The sequence below is a fragment of the Bos javanicus genome, chromosome 5, assembly GCF_032452875.1.
Source record: "Bos javanicus breed banteng chromosome 5, ARS-OSU_banteng_1.0, whole genome shotgun sequence".
Classification (NCBI taxonomy): domain Eukaryota; kingdom Metazoa; phylum Chordata; class Mammalia; order Artiodactyla; family Bovidae; genus Bos; species Bos javanicus.
Window position 1 is genome coordinate 91,905,802 of NC_083872.1, and position 17,404 is coordinate 91,923,205.

Sequence of the window (17,404 nt, forward strand, 5' to 3'; positions counted from 1 at the left end):
AATGACTGTATAAAAAAGAGCTTAAGTTGCCTTTTTAACATACACACAGGAGAACGCTGAGTAAAGCAAGGGTTTTAATAATTTAATTGGCAGGAATTTTTTAAAGCAATTTAATTCTCTTAAAAAATATGATAAAGTGCCTTGATTTGTACCTACTTTGCAGGTGGAAATCTGCAGGATTTTGAAAAAGTTAATTTACGGCTGCACTGGGTCTTGCTGCTGTGTAAGGGTTTTCTCTATCTGCGGTAAGCTGGAGTACTTTCTGGTGGTGGTGCGTGGGCTTCTTGTTGCGATGGCTCCTCTCGTTGTGGGGCACAGCTCTAGGGCTCCCAGGCTCCATAGTAAGGCACTAGGGTGTAGTTGCCCTGTGGCGTGTGAGATATTCGTTCCCTGACCAGGGATCGAACCTGTGTCCCCTGCACTGCAATGTAGATTCTTAACCACTGAATCACCAGGGAAGTCCCTCCAGGATTGTTTACTAAGGTCACCATGGGTATGAAAGTAGGTTCAGAAGTAAGAAAACTTTTTGTTGTACAGAAAAGATGTTTTGATCAGAGGGGAGGGTTTCAGAGTTTGAGATCTTTGAATTAAGGTATACCACAGTTTAAAATGTGATAATGCCTCTGATTGGGTGATATCCAGTGGTGATGAGTATTGAAGACGGTGAAAAACTACAAAAATTCTTCCAAAAATTGGATTTAAGAATTTTAGGCATTTATGCTTGGTTTTTCTGTTAGAAAATAACTATAGTATTCTGCCAGAGCTTACTAATGCCTTCAATACATATAAGATTATAAGTGGATGTGTAGGTATATATACTTAATTCAGATTTTAAAAACTTGTTTCAGATATACTTAGGTCTTGAAGTGATAAGATTTATTTGCTTTGTTTTTTTTGAAAACTACATTAAAAGTATTGCTTTTAACTATAGGCACATAATTATAAAGTGCACGCATGTTTGATTTAAAAGATACACTAAAATATCCTTTTATTATTTTACATATTTAATTTACACAATCAGTTGGAGAAATGGTTCTAAGAAAACAGTGAAATACACAGAGAATAAATAACTAAAAACATTGATTCTGATTTCTTTTCTCTGTGTCCTTAATTTACCACACTACGTTTGATTAAAAAAATGTCCTGATCTTGTGATAGAGAGGCCCAAAAGTGAAAAAAATATGAGTAGTTAATGAATCTGTATGTTCAAAGCAATGCTCAAATTATACTGTTACCTAGTGGATACCATTTTTCTTCATTGAGTGTGACACTGCAGAGTTGGATGTTAATTGCTCCTACAAACGTGGTTTTGCTCTTTACAATAAGCATTAAGACATGTCCTTGGAGCTCTGTGACTTCATCATATACTACCTGAAAGGGGAGAGAATTTTGAAAATATAAATTAGATATGCTTAAATGCATCTTTTAAAAAATATTTCTTTTAACAAAATAATTGCATCTCATATTTTGTACCTTGGAATGGACAGGTTAATGTTGTTAGAATCTTTCATTTCTAACTCTTAATTCTGAAGAGCTAAAGGTTCTGCTAACATGAAGGAGTTTAATGACAGTATTTCTTAAGAAGCTTAAAATCTACTCTGATTCCATTAATAATTGTCTATCCCAAATTTAATAAGGTTGCAAATCATTCTCTAGGAAGAAATTTAAATACTTACCACCTTTTAACTGTCCTTGAATTTATGTGCAGCATGGAGCCTTGAACACTATTTTTCTTTGTTGAAGGCTAATGAGGAAATCAGACCAATCTCCATGATTTCCTTGTGTTAATGTAGTCCAACAATATTTCCTTCTCCATGTGAAGCAGTCATACTATGGTTACTTTAATTTAAAATTGTTTAATATTTAGTTATGAAAATATATGCTCATTAAGTCAAATATGGGGATGAAACAGAAATGAATATAAAAGAACATTTTTATATTTCTACCATTAGGAGATAATTATAGTTAACATTTTGCTGTACTTTTTGTTTTCTATATATAATCAATTTTTAGATTCTGAGCTATGATTATGTTGTGTGTACAGTTTTGTGTCTTTCTTCTTTTCATTTACTAGTCATGGAACTATTTTTAAGGAGAGAGAGCTATTCAACTGCGATTTATAATATCCAAGAAGTAAGTTACAGGCATTATCACTGTGTTCCTGCAGTGGTAAAGAAACTTTAAAAACTGCAGGATCAAGAAGTTAGTTATACATCATAAAAGGAGGAGATTGCTGTGTATAAACCCAAAGTGGTTGCCAAGGAAACTCCTTATAACACATTTAGAGGAGTCTCATATGATGCTACAAATGTGCTTGCTTTTTATAGTGAAGCTACAAGATAGAAAGAAGTGCTTTATATGCAAAGAAGAATCAGAGGAAACAAATTGAGAGGAAAGCCTTGAATCTTCTAGGAAGCCTGCTCAGTGTGTATGGATGTGATTTCTGGCCATCTTAAGATATCAATGAAATTCCACTAAAGAATCTACCAGCAGCTCTGAGCAGTGATTTATGTATCAAAAAAATAATAATTCAATTAAGGGATATGACATACAATACAGGATGTTGATGCAGTCTATATTACTTCTTGTGACAGCTCCTGGCTACCTACTCTTCTATTATCTTGCTCCCATTCCAGGCAGGAGATTACCTTTTAAATTCTTGTGTGTGCGTACTAAGTCACCTCAGCTGTGTCCGACTCTTTGAGACCCCATGGACTGTAGCCTGCCAGACTCCTCTGTCCATGGGATTCTCAGGGCAGAACTGCTTATTCAAGTTATTCCACTTAAGTTCTTGAGTTCCCCCAGATAGTAAAGGATTTTAAGGGCTGCCTTAAAAATTTCAAAGTCTTACTGATGTAATTCATCTTTAATGGCAAAGAGAAGTCTAACGTGGACTCTGAATCACTCTTATCTCCTGAACACCTATTTTTCCAGGACTTCAGAGTAAGCTCCTTTTCCTCTTCTCTATGGTGGTTATTTTGAACTGTCTAAATTATCCTCCATTTTCCTCCCCACAACACATTCGGCAGATACACTCAATTTCTATTTTACAGAGGAAATAGACAAAGGGCTCTTCAAAGTGTATAAAAAAAAAATGGAATAGCTCTGACCATTAGGCTTTTGGAAAATCTGGTTTCAGAACACTGGGAATCTTATAAATTAGTGCTAAAGATGTAACTTTCTAAGAAACATATCTATGATACATATTTATTTAAATCTGTTGTCACTATGACTGCAAGGAGATCCAACCAGTCCATTCTGAAGGAATCAGCCCTGGGATTTCTTTGGAAGGAATGATGCTAAAGCTGAAACTCCAGTTCTTTGGCCACCTCATGCAAAGAGTTGACTCATTAGAAAAGACTCTGATGCTGGGAGGGATTGGGGGCAAGAGAAGAAGGGGACGACAGAGGATGAGATGGCTGGATGGCATCACTGACTCGATGGACGTGAGTCTGAGTGAAGTCCGGGAGTTGGTGATGGACAGGGAGGCCTGGCGTGCTGCGATTCATGGGGTCGCAAAGAGTCGGACACGACTGAGCAACTGATCTGATCAGTTTACATTTACAGTGGGGTTACATCCTGATGGGCTTATAAACCCATGGTAAACTGAACAGGTGGCGCTAGTGGTAGAACCTGCCTGCCCAAACAGGAGACATAAGAGACCCAGGTTCGATCCCTGGGTTGGGAAGATCCCCTGGAGGAGGGCATGGCAACCCACTCCAGTATTCTTGCCTGGGGAAATTCCATGGACAGAGGAGCCTAGTGGGCTACTGTCCATGAGGTTGCAGAGTCGGAGACAAATGAGCAACTGAGCAACTGAGCACACACACACTTAACCCGTCGAACATCATAGCTTAGCCTCATCTACCTTAAATGCATTCAGGACACTTACGTCAGCCTACAGTTAGACAAAATCATCTAACACAAAGCCTCTTCTATAACAATGTGTGTATGTCTCATATAATTTATTGGATACAGTACTGAAAGTGAAAAGCAGAATGGCTGGCTGGGTACAAAATGGTTGTGAGAGTATTGGTTGTTTACTCTCATGATTGCGTGACTGACTGAGACTTGTGGCTCACTGCCACTGCCCAGCATCAGGAGAGAATATTCTACCACGCACTGATAAGCTGGGAGAAGATCAGAATTTGTAGTACAAGTTCTACTGAATGCATACCGCTTTTGCACCACTGTAAGTTCAAAAAATTTCAGGTTGAACCAGCCCAAGTTGGGGGCCATCTGAATGAACTTTCTTATTTGAATATGGTGATAATATTTACCTTTTAGTATTGTGAAGAAGAATAAAATGAGAGAATGAATATAATTAGCCTTGGTGCAAAACCTGGTACATAGTAAACACTAATGAATTATAACCAAAAAAGATCCATCAAATACACAAAAAAAAGAACAGTCATTTCTTGGTATTTTTGACTTGAAAAGTGAAACTGTTAGTTGCTCAGTCATGGCCGACTCTTTGTGACCCCATGGACTGTAGCCCATCAGGCTCCTCTGTCCATGGAATTCTCCAGGCAAGAATAGTGGAGTGAGGGCCATTCCCTTCTCCAGGGGATCTTCCCAACTAGGGATCGAACCTGGGTCTCCCTCATTGCAGGCAGATTCTATACCAGCTGAGGCACCAGGGAAGCCCATTTTACCTTAGCTGACAGGAAATAACAGTGGTAGACAAAGTTGAGTCTCCAGCTATTTAGCAAGCAGAATTTCTCTAATATTCGATGCTAGGAATTAATTGCCTTCCTGGTTAAAATGCAAACATTTAAACTCCAAAGTTTATATTACTATGGATTTTTTTCCTATGCTTTATTATGTAAAAACTATTTTTCTTGAAAGTGACTGTTTTATAACATGTAATCATTGCACATCATAGATGATATATACATATATTCTAATTGCTTTACTTCATCTGTAACATTTTAAAAATAAGCACTTTTTTCTTCATTGCAATGAATAATTAGTGTGTAATGCTAGAGATGTATGCAGATGACTATATTCTTTGAGACTTTTCACCAAATGATTTAATATGTATTCTGCCTTAATATAAACAGAACCAAAAATACACAGCTCTTTTAATTTCACTTTGTAATACTTTTTACCCATGCTGCTGCTGCTAAGTCACTTCAGTCGTGTCCGACTCTGTGTGACCCCATGGACGGCAGCCGACCAGGCTCCCTGTCCCTGGGATTCTCCAGGCAAGAACACAGGAGTGAGTTGCCATTGCCTTCTCCAATGCATGAAAGCAGAAAGTGAAAGTGAAGTCGCTCAGTCGTGTCCGACTCCTAGCGACCCCATGGACTGCAGCCCACCGGGCTCCTCTGCCCATGGGATTCTCCAGGCAAGAGTACTGGAGTGGGGTGCCATTGAGGCATGTGTCAAGTCTTCACTGCCCTCTGACAAACACTGAATGTGTAAGTTTGAAACTGTTATATCAAGTAGAACACTGTTTAGGGTAATTTAGTATCTACTAACTTATATGCAAGCATTCACTATGTCATTTGACACCAAGTTCTAGTAAATAATTCTAAAGAGTGTTTGAAGGATTGCAAGGGGAGGAAAATAGTATGGAAACCGAATTGTGCTTAGGGCTGGTGAGAGAAGGAGTGAAGAGGTGACTGTGAAAGGGAGAGTTGAAAGCCAGGACTCTGCGGGTAGAGCGAGGGAGGGACAGCACAGAAAGTTTAATGGGGTCAGTCAGAGCTTTGGAATCAGGCACTTCTGGGCTTGAAATTTAGTTACCTAACCCTGATCAAAATATCTACCTCAGGGCCTCAGGGTCTTCCTCTACAAAAAGAATTAACATTACTTTATGAGTATGGAATGAGAGGATGCTATAGACAACAATAACCATTGCTTACTGAGTGCACCATTCACCGCGTTCTATGCTAGATATTCATGCACATGCTGGATATTTTAAGGCACGTGAACTACATAGAACATTCTTATTCTGTCCTTTCTAATATCTCCTCTAGGATAATGTCTAAGAAAGGAATATAATGTCAGTTACTAGATACAGGATGGATAAACCACAAGGCCTTACTGTATAGCATAGAGAACTATATTCAATATCCTGTCATAACCAGAATGGGAAAGAATATAAAAAGAATGTCTCTATATGTATAAGTGAGTCTATATGCCCAGTGATTGGCACAACACTGTAAATCAATTATATTTCAATTAAAAAAAAAAGGAATACAATGTGCAAGATACATGGACTATAACAATATAATTAATTTTTAAAATTGAATCTATTTCTAATGAGTCATTAAAAATGATGGTTCTTTTTTTTACTTTTTATCATTTTAATTGGAGGTTAATTACTTTACAATATTGTATTGGAAAATGATGGTTCTCAACCAGATAACAAAGACAGTAGAGTAGAAAGAGCAGTGGCAGCGGCGTTAGCAGCCCACTCTGCTTCTGAAAGACTTGGAGGGAAGTTCTGGGGGTACTCCGACCACCAGCCCCACCCTGTCCTGAGCCCAGTCGTGTCCACCACAGGGCTCTGTATGTGAGAAGGGTTTTCAGGAAGGCTGCAGGCAGTCCTGTTGGGAACCACTCTGGAGAGCATCAAGGTGACAAACTTGGCCTTGTATCAGAGCTTTAGTATCTGAAGGGTAGATGCTGAAGGGACACTTGGCAGTGGTCCTGACCCAGCCTCTCTCAGGTCTGAGTATTACGGAGAGAGAGGCTTGTGAATAACACCTCAAAGAACTAGTTTCCTGAAAAGCTTTCTGAAGTGATGCAATATGATATTCCCTTTGAATTCCTCTAAGAGGTTTATATAAGAAGGGGAGTGAAGTCGTTCTCTCCCACTCCCCAGATCTCTGCCTGGCTTTGGCAGTTTGAGAAATCCCAAAGTCCCTGATATAGCAGCCCTCAGGAAGCAAACGGGAGAAGTTAAATACAAGGTAGATGCCATGTGATAATTACCAGGCTCCTCAGAAAACACAAATGGTTGGCCCTCTGTAGCCATGAGCTCTGCAGTCGTGGACTCAATCAACCACATATCAAAAAATATTCAGGGAAAAATATTTCCAAAGTTCTAGAAAGCAAATTTGAATAGGTTGCCTACCAGCTACTATTTGCATGGCATATACATTGTATCAACTCTTATGAGTCACCTAGAGACAATTTAATGTAAATGGGGGATGTGTATAGGTTATATGCAAATATGCCATTTTATAGAAAGAACTTGGGCACCCGAGAATTTTGGTATGCTCAGGAGTCCCGGAGCTAACCTCCCCTGCGGATACGAAGGGATGAGGACGTCTGTATAAGGTGTTGCTAAGAATGCACAGAAATAATCGAGGGGACTTAGCAAAGAGATGGGGGCCTATAGTATAGTTGAAGGGGAGAGAAAGTAAAACCACAGTTAAAACTGGTACCCTTTTGTGGGATATTTCTTAGAAATATTCTTGTATTGATACAGACACAGCATAATGGGAGAAAAATTAAAATACTGTAGTCTTATATGCTTATTGAATAAAGCAGGTAACAAATTAATAGGTACAATATGATCCCATTTTTGTTAGAGAATGTGTCTGTTGAGAGAAAGAGACATAATTCAGAAAGAATACTTATTAAAATATTAACAAGGACTCCTAAAAAAGATGTCTTTTTCTTCTCATGGCTTTCTAAATTCAACCACTTCCTTGACAAATTTGTTTACATGATGATCGTTACTATTAAGGCAGTCACTTACTCACACATGAATTCATCTTCCTGCTCATTCGGATTATGTATGAATTGGAGTTTGCTATGCATAGACTTATGGGCTTCCCAGGTGGTGCTAGTGCTAAATAATTCACCTGCCAATGCAGGAGATTTAAGAGATGTGGGTTTGATCCCTGGGTCAGGAAGATGCCCTGGAGGAGGGCATGGCAACCCACTCCAGTATCTTTGCCTGGAGAATCCCATGGACAGAGGAGCCTGGCAGGCTATGGCCCATAGGGTTGCAAGCAGTTGGATGCAACTGAGCATGTACATATATCTCTAGTGGTTGACATCATGGCAAATAATAAAATGTCAAAGTATCTTTCCTTACTAAATTATACATACAGTTGAATATATATAAATGTTTGCTGGTTTTACATTTTTCCACATACACAAAAAGTGTCACTTATGGAATTACCCCAAATATTTAATTCCACAAATCTTTTAAGAAATAGCTAAGTTTCAGTATTGTGCATCGAACCACTGGGACAACCCAGAGGGGTGGTATGGGGAGGGACGAGGGAGGAGGGTTCAGGACGGGGAACGCATGTATACCTGTGGTGGATTCATTTTGATATATGGCAAAACCAATACAATATTGTAAAGTTAAAAACAAAAAAACAAAGAAATAGCTAAGTTTCAGAGATACTAAGAAAGATAAAACTTTTTCTTTGTCCTCAAGAAGTTTTCAGTGTACTAAAAGAAAAAAATAATTATGTAGGACTGAACAAGAGATGGTAAATGTGGTATAAGAGTCAGGGAGGAAAGAGTGGTTCACAGAGTCCATATTTGAGGGGAACCTCAAAGTTGGCAGAAAAGGGCAGGAGGGTGAACAGCCTCATGAGCTCAGTCACAGAGGTCACAGGGATTATTCAGGGAATGACAAGCTGTGTAATGTGACTGGAGAATATGACTAAGTGTGGGGCAGTGGAAGGGCATGAGCAAGCAAATGTTCCTGACTTATTTTTGTTAAAGGTGCTGAAAGGTGCAAAAGACATTAAATGTAGGAAGAATTGCTTTTTCAATAGATGGTGCTGGAATAATTGGCATTCATAGGCAAAAGAAAAGTGAACTTTAACCTAAAATACACACTTTATTCAAAAGTCAACTCAAAATGAATAATGGACTTAGATGTAAAATATAAAACTATAAAATATTTGGGCTTCCCTGGTGGCTCAGAGAGTAAAGTGTCTGCCGGCAATGTAGGAGACCTGGGTTCGATCCCTGGGTCAGGAAGATCCCCTGGAGAAGGAAATGGCAACCCACTCCAGTACTCTTGCCTGGAAAATCCCATGGACAGAGAAGCCTGGTAGACTACAGTCCATGGGATCGCAAAGAGTCGGACACGACTGACTCACTTTCTATGGGAGAAAATCTTTAGAAAGTGCTAGGTGAAGAGTTCTTAGACTTTCCACCAAATATGCAGTCTATAAGAGAAAATCAACTGATGAATTGGACCTCATCAAGATTAAAAACTTTTACTTGTGAAAGGCCCTGAGAAAAGGATGGAAAGTCAAGCTACAGACTTGGAGAAAATATTTGCAAACCACATATCTGACAAAGGTTATTGATAATATATAAAGAATCTCAAAAGTCAATAGTAAACATAAGTAAAAATGTAGACTCTCTAATTAGAAAATGAACAAAGACACACAGACATATTTCACCAAAGAAGATATGTAGATAGTAAATAAGCACATGAAAAGAAATTTGCATCATTAGCTACTGCTGCTGCTACTGCTAAGTCGCTTCAGTCGTGTCCGATTCTGTGTGACCCCATAGACGGCAGCCCACCAGGCTCCTCTGTCCCTGGGATTCTCCAGGCAAGAACACTGGAGTGGACTGCCATTTCCTTCTCCAATGCATGAAAGTGAAAAGTGAAAGTGAAGTCGCTCAGTCGTGTCCAACTCTTAGCGACCCCATGGACTGCAGCCCACCAGGCTCCTCCATCCATGGGATTTTCCAGGCAAGAGTACTGGAGTGGGGTGACATTCCTTCTCTGATCATTAGCTACTAGATACATGCAAATTTAAACCACAGTGAGCTATCACTCATTACTTGTCAAATGAACTAAAATTAAAAAGTGATATTTTTATTTGATAAAATAAAAATGATACCAAATGCTGGCAGAGATGCAGTGAAACTAGCACAAATATTGCATTGGGAGTGTAAAATGGTGTGGAAAAAGAGTATGACAATTTCTTTGGAAAACTATACGCTGGGATGACCCAGAGGGATGGTATGGGGAGGGAGGACGGAGGAGGGTTCAGGATGGGGAACACATGTATACCTGTGGCAGATTCATTTTGATATATGGCAAAACCAATACAATATTGTAAAGTTAAATAAAATAAAATTTAAAAAAAAAGAAAAAACTATATGTGGCATTACCATATACCCCTGTAATTACATCTTGAGCATCTCTCTTAGAGAAATTACAACTTATATTTACACGAAAATCTATACATCAGTGTTCAGAACAGCTTTGTACTGCAGTAGTCCCCAGTCAGAAACAACCCAAATGTCCTTTAATTGGTAAATAGTTAAACTTTCATACCTCCCTGCCGTGACTACTACTCAGCAGCGAAAACAAACTGTTGATACATGCAGCTACTTGGATGGATCTCTCGTGAGATGTATAGTAAAAGAAAAAAGCCAACCTCAAAATGTTACAAACTGTATGATTCCATTATATAACATTTGAAATGACAAAATTATAGAGATAGTGAATATATTAAGCATTGCCAGAGTTGGGCGTGGAGTGTTAGAGTGGGAAGAGTGACTGTGGCTTTACTCCGACAGCACCAGGAATCATTGTGATGGAAAGGCCTAGACCTTGGTTGATTGTGGTGATCACACAAACCTATACATGTGATATAAATGTACAGAACTAAATATATGCATACATAAGAACACGTGTAAAACGAGAAATCCTAATAAGGTCAGTGAATTGTACCAATGTTAATTTCCTGATTATGATATTGTCAATAGTCAGGCAAAGTGTTACCATTTTAGGAAAAGTGGTTGAAGGGTATTTGAATTCTCTCTATATTGTTTCTTCTAACTGCTTGTGAATCTACGATTATCTCAAAACAAAAAAAATTTTAAAGGTATATAAGGATGATACTGCTCCAGAGACAACTTTGGAAAATTACTGAGTCAAATTTGAAGGGCTGTGAATGCCACACTTAGGATTTTGGATATTATCCAGTAGGTAGTAAGGAACATTTGGAAAAAGTTATGTAGGAGAGCAATAAAAATGAGTAGTTTTTGACACTTTAGATAGAAATTTGAATGATTTAATTGAAAAGCGCAAGACGGGCAGATAGGAAGCTATTATATTAGCCAAAATTATGAGGCCTTTCACCAGAGACACAGTTATGGGACACAGAGGAGAAGATGGATTGAAGAGGCAGACGACTGCCCAAGTGAAACTGACAAAACTTGGGGATTAACTGGACTTGTGAGTGAGGAGGAGAGTGATGTCATTAGTATCTTCTGAGATGACAGTGGAGGGAAACCTGGTTTAAAAGGGCCTAGGAGGCATCCTAAAGGGGCTCTTTCTTTTTTAATTGGAGTATAATTGCTTTGGGCTTCCCTGGTGGCTCAGAAAGTAGTGTGGCATCTTTGTCTCTGTCTTGGATAACTTGCTGTTTTGGGAAGCCAGCAGCATGTGGTAAAGAACATCAAGCACACATGTGGCTAACACCTGAGACCTCCTCCAACAACCAGAGAGAAGTGAGGCCAGATGAGCATCTGAGTCAACTCAGAAAGGACGCTGGCAGCCCCAGTCAATCCCTGGATCAGGAAGATACCCTGGAGAAAGGAATGGCTATCCATTCCACTACTCTTGCCTGGAGAATTCCATGGATAGAGGAGCCTGGTGGGCTACAGTCCATGGGGTTGCAAAGAGTCGGTCACAACTGAGTCATTAACTGTTAACTTACTTTTGTAATTGCTTTACAATCTTGTGTTGATTTCTGCCGTACAATGTGAATTCAGCTATAAGTATACATATATCCCCTTCATCTTCAGCTTCCCTCCCACCCTCCCTGACATCTCAGGGGCTCTTCAATAATCAGGTAAAAGTACAGGTTTAAAGGGCTCCCCTGGTGGCTTGGTGATAAAGAATCTGCCTGCCATCTGGAGACCTGGGTTCAATCCCTAGGTTGGGAAGATCCCCTGGAGGAGGGCATGGCAAACCAATCCAGTATTCTTTCCTGGAGAATCCCCATGGACAGAGCAGCCTGGTGGGTCCACAGGGTCACAAAGACTCAGACACGACTGAACATGCACACACAGGTTTAGAGCTTAGGAAAGAAGCTAGAGTTTGAGGAAATAATTGAGATGCAAGCTTCAAGTAGGTAATAAATGAAAATCCGTAGATCTATAAGATCATTTTGAGTGTATATATCAAGAAGAGATGAGGTCACATCATGGAACTCCAGTAAATAAATATTTTCAGGGGAAGAATGGCAATGAAGGAAAATGAGAGAGTGGTTAAAGAAAACAAGGGAGTTAAAAGGCAGAGCTCAAGAAGCAAAAGGGAGGTATCAAGAAAGAGAAAGCAGTTAATAGAGTTGCTGTCTAAGTGCTCAGGAGAGGACAGCCCATTGGATCACTGGACTGAACAATCAGGAGTCTTCTGGTGCCCTTTGAACAAAGCAGCATTGGTCAAGGTAGAATCCATATTGCAAAGGATTAAGTGGTGAGAAGGAGGCGATGAACAGAGAGCAGGAAATATGCCAAGTTTGCTAAAGTGTGGAGGTGATAGCAAGAGAAGAAAAAATTTATAAAAGCTGAGTTGGAGACTTTTTTTTTTTTTTTAAGATTTCGGAGTTGAGGATCCAGTGGGTAAGACAACCCACTGGAAAGGTAAGCAAAGAATCAAGTGAGCAAGCTACAGAGGAGATGGGAAAGGATGGAATCAAGAGGAAAATGTAGGGTTTGCCGTAGAAAAAAAGAGAGGATCGGATGTTCAGATTGTATACTACAAAGGAATTAGAGGGCTGTATATAATATAAATTAACTTTAATATAATTTGTGCTTTGTACTTATTTTTTCATAATTTGTGCTTTGTACTTGTTTTTTTTTTTTCAGTTTTTCAAAGGAGATTTTATAACGTTTACAATAGATTAGACTATGACAAAGTTATCAGGTAAGGAAAATGAGGGAAAGAAAAGCTTATTAGAGAAAACAAGATGGAGTCAGGGATAATGTTAGGAGGTGAAACAAATGCCATAAAGTCTTGGGCTCTTGCTGTAAGCTAGCCACAATTTGAAAATTGGTTCATAAGCACTTTGAAAGCTGTATTTTCCTATTCCTATAGCATCAAGAACAGTGAGTGGCACACAGTGGCTATTTTGGGAAACATCTTCCCTTTATGAAATAATGCTGCCAATTACTACAGATTTTCCATATTTCATTGTGAAGCTGAAAAATGGTAAGAAAAAATACAAAGTGACTGGACAAGAGATGAATCATACTTACAATCTCATTGTAAGTGGGGTCAGTACATTTTGGAACAGATTTTGTTTTCCTCCTCCGGGCTTCACTGGGATACGGTAAAAGATAAAATTCAACATGTGCGCTGGGCACGGAGCCATCTGGGAGATGCTGCAGAGAAAAATGGTTATAAATATTAATGTGCGCAGCTATCAAAGAAAACAAATACATGGCTACTAAATATCTAGACCAAAGACAGGATCAAGATTTATTACAGTCACTGTTTACCAGAAAAGAAGAGAACAATCAAAAGAAATACATTACGGCTCCAAAGGAATCCCAAAATACAGTTTAAAGGAGTAAAACAGTCCATCTTAAATTAAGCACTGTTTCAGAGAGCTACATTTAAAACTCCAGTAAGTATGAGTTACTTTAGTTTTTTGTAGTAAAAATGAAATTTGCATTTTTGACAGAAATGGTCAAGAGATGAATATAAGCCACTGGCTGAGATAGGACCTGAGTGCCTCAGGGGACTGTACACCACTTGAAAATTAAAAAAAAAAGAAAAAAAAATTTCAAGTTTAGCACCTAAAATAAGATGTAGCACTTAATGACATGTATATTGCATAATATCATATTTTCAGATAGAATTTAATTAAAATATCAATTAGACCTACTTACAAGATTTTAAGGTAGTTTTAATAATTTTATTATCTGAGTCAGGGGTCCCCAACCTCTGAGACCTAATGCCTGATGATGTGAGGTAGAGCTGATGTAATAATAATAGAAATAAAGTCCACAATAAATGTGATGTGCATGAATCATCCTAAAACCACCCCCCTCTCCAGTCCGTGGAAAAACTGTCCTCCATAAAACCAGTCCTTGGTGCCAAAAATGTTGGGGAGCACTGATCTAAATTATCCTAAAATATATTGGATGATCCTTTTAAAATTGTGTTCTGTGGCGCTCCCAAAGTTGCGTGAGTTCCGGCCTGATTGGTGGATCAATGCTCTCCAGTCTTCCTCCCCCCAAACTTCCCCAACGGCTTCAGAACGTCTCCCTTTTTCAACCTTTTTTCTTATGAATATTTTTATTTCTTAATAAATTTGAAGACAGAGTATACTTTTAAAAGTTTGGAAACAACTGTACTTCAGAGAAATGGGTTCTATCTTTGTAACCAAATGGAGAGAAAATTGTACTAAAAGCTGTGCCTATCTCGCTTGATAAAATGAGAAATGTTTGTGTAATTTACATTTAAAGTGGATGATTTGAAAGTCACAATTGAGGAGTTTAAATGCTTATCTGGGTGAATACATCCTAACTACTAAATCAGTAGTTTTCAACCAATTCTGTGAATGACAGTGACAATCACACATGAACATCCAGTGCCATCCCCAAGGTCATTAGCTTGAATTTTACATCGTTCTTTGGCAGTTAGAGAAGCATATTGGAAAGGAAGGAGAGTAAGGAAATGTGATATACATTATTATAGGACTAACTTCTATTCTGTTCTAATTTACATAGTAAAAATCATGTCATCAGGAGAATCTGGGTCTTTATTATTATTCACAAATTAGATAAAATACATCTGGACACATGCACATGTCCAAATGCTAAGATCATCAAAACTGCTGCTTTGGATGGTGCTCAAGGTACCTTGCTCCACTCAAAACCCTCCCCCAGGAGGAGCTCTGGAATTTGTCAATGACACAATGGACTTTTCTGTGACACAGAAAAACATTGCTATTAATATTTGAGAGAGCTGATTTTGTGTGTGTGTGAGAGACAGAGAAAGAGAGAGAAATGAAGGCAGTAAAGTGTTTCTGCTCTGTGTAATTGTCTCTCTTTCCTACCACTGGGCTTGAGCATTCCATACCTATAATCACTGTATGTGTCATCTTAGTGGTGACATCTTAGAATTGTGGTTCTGGGAGGGGCTTTTTGGTTGCAGTCTGGGCCCCCAAATTTCTCAACCGTGTGGCTTTTGGTAGATAACTTCTCTGTGGATCGGTTTCCTAACCTCTTAAATGGAGATAAAGGTGGTGTTGATCTCAAAGCATTCAAAAGATTAAATAAAATAAACCATGTAATGTGAGTATAGTGCCTGAAAGAGTAAGATCCAATATATGCTTCCTACTATTTTTATTTTCTATAAATTGAATAAGAATACACTATATGCACTGATTGGACTAGATAGCCCTAATGTACTCTGACATTTGAGAGCAGGATTTCTCAACATTGACACTATTGGCATTTGGGGCCAAGTGAGTCTTTGTTGTAGGGAGCTGTTGTGTGCACAGAGGATACTTTAACAGCATCACTGACCTTTACCTACCAGCCTGCAGCAATACCATCCTGCTAGTTGTGACAGCAAAGATGTCCCCAGACATTGTTAAATGACCCCTGGGGGGCAAAGCTGACCCCAATTGAAAACCACTGATATTGATGACTCCCAAATTGGAATCTGTAATTCAGCCTTCAGATTCCAGTCTAGTGACCTATGAAGAGCTCTACAAGTAGGTTACACTCTAACCAAAATTCATCTTCACTTTCCTCACTACTCCAAAATCGATTTCTTTTTCAGCCTGTTGAAATTGTATTAAATGATACAGTTTCATTTCTCCAGTATCTCCCTTGTCACTGATTTTCAAATCCAAGTATGTACCAAGATCAACATCCTCCCTTTTTGTTTTAGTTCATCTGCCACCATAGATCTTTATTCCCTACCTTATAATTAGATTTCAGTTCCTTTTTTGTGTCCCAGTCTTCCCACTTCATTCCCTCATTTATTCTGTTTATCACTGTTGTATTTAACCTTCTTGGAAACTGTTTTGACTGTGTCACTTTCCTTCTCAGAACATTTCAAGGATTCCCCACAGAGGGATAAGCTCCCAATCACAGAACAGAAAAAGGATTTTGTATACCAGCTTTCACCAGGCATTTACTAATAAAAGGTTTGGGCTTCTGTTTCCAATTAGTGTCTTTGACAAGATCTTTGAATATCCTATTGTTTTCAGAATAATAGAACAATTTAAGTCAGGGATGCGTTTGATTTGAGCAGCACAGTTAGTCTGTCCTTAGCAGCTGTAAATATGCAGACATGGATTTCTCAAGTCTTTAAGAAAATCCTTTTTCCCCCTAAATAATACACCTAGAATGCAGGAGACCCTGGTTTGATTCCTGGATAGGGAAGATCCGCTGGAGAAGGGATAGGCCACCCACTCCAGTATTTTGGGGCTTCCCTTGTGGCTCAGCTGGTAAAGAATCCACCTGCAATGTGAGAGACCTGGGTTCCATTCCTGGATTGGGAAGATCTCCTGGAGCAGGGAAAGGCTACCCACTCCAGTATTCTGGCCTGGAGAATTCCATGGACTGTATAGTCCATGGGGTTGCAAAGAGACGGACATGACCGAGCAACTTTCACTTTCACTTTCACTTTTTTCCCGTAGCAGCTGTCTTATCAACACTTTTCCCTTGCTCCTCTTACTGGGACTGTAACCTGCCCCTTAAAGATCTCATCTGATATGTTAAAGAAATCACTAGGTGTCTTTTCATCAACACTTCTCATTTCACCCTTATGTTTATATGAACTAAATTTTTATTTTAAAATGACTAAATAATTCCTACTTGTCTGTCTTACCCCAGGATTGTATTCTGGTTGTGTTTTAGACCTTCACAAAGACTTAACACTTTGAAGAGTGATAAGGCTTGGGGTTAGAGTTCTTAGTCTGAGGTTCAGTCTAAACAATGAGACGTTTCCTTGTATCACCCAGAGGACGTTCTTATTCATGGTGGGCTAAGGTCAAGGAACACTACCACAGTCTTCTAGAATTCTGCCTGATGTTCTTACTGTGCTCAGAAGATGATGTGAAGTCATCCAAATTTCATTTTGTTGCCTAGACCAATTCTGAATTTTTATATTCTAGATTTCCCGTTAAACTGCTTATTATTTTTCAAAGTTCAATAAATAGTTTTATATGTGTGTTAGTTTCCTTATGAGATAAGAAATCATTTAAAAGGAAAATCCATGTCTTCTTGTTCCTCTCTTCCCCTACCCCTGCATTTGCTTTGGATTTTGCTGCATTGGTTATTTTATCCTGCTAACCTAACCCCAACCCTCATTTCCTTCTTCTAAGCGTTCAGTATGTTTCTGAATCACCAATTAAAAATTTTAAATCCTCACTTGAGATTGGGCTTTTCTTTACCTTATTCATGTCTTTCTTTTCACAGC

General features: G+C 38.8%; 1 protein-coding gene across 4 annotated transcripts in view; it reads right to left on the reverse strand.

Annotated features, from left to right (window-relative positions):
• Nucleotides 1-61: 61 nt before the first annotated feature.
• PIK3C2G (phosphatidylinositol-4-phosphate 3-kinase catalytic subunit type 2 gamma) overlaps nucleotides 62-17,404 on the reverse strand; it is a 669,174-nt gene continuing 651,831 nt past the window's right edge. For all 4 annotated transcript variants that reach the window (XM_061417725.1, XM_061417726.1, XM_061417724.1 and 1 more), the window contains 2 exons: nucleotides 13,219-13,344; nucleotides 62-1,371 (listed from right to left, as the gene is read on the reverse strand). In XM_061417725.1, the coding sequence (XP_061273709.1) occupies nucleotides 1,219-1,371; nucleotides 13,219-13,344 (279 nt within the window). In that variant the 3' untranslated portion in view covers nucleotides 62-1,218. The remainder of the gene's footprint in view (nucleotides 1,372-13,218; nucleotides 13,345-17,404) is intronic.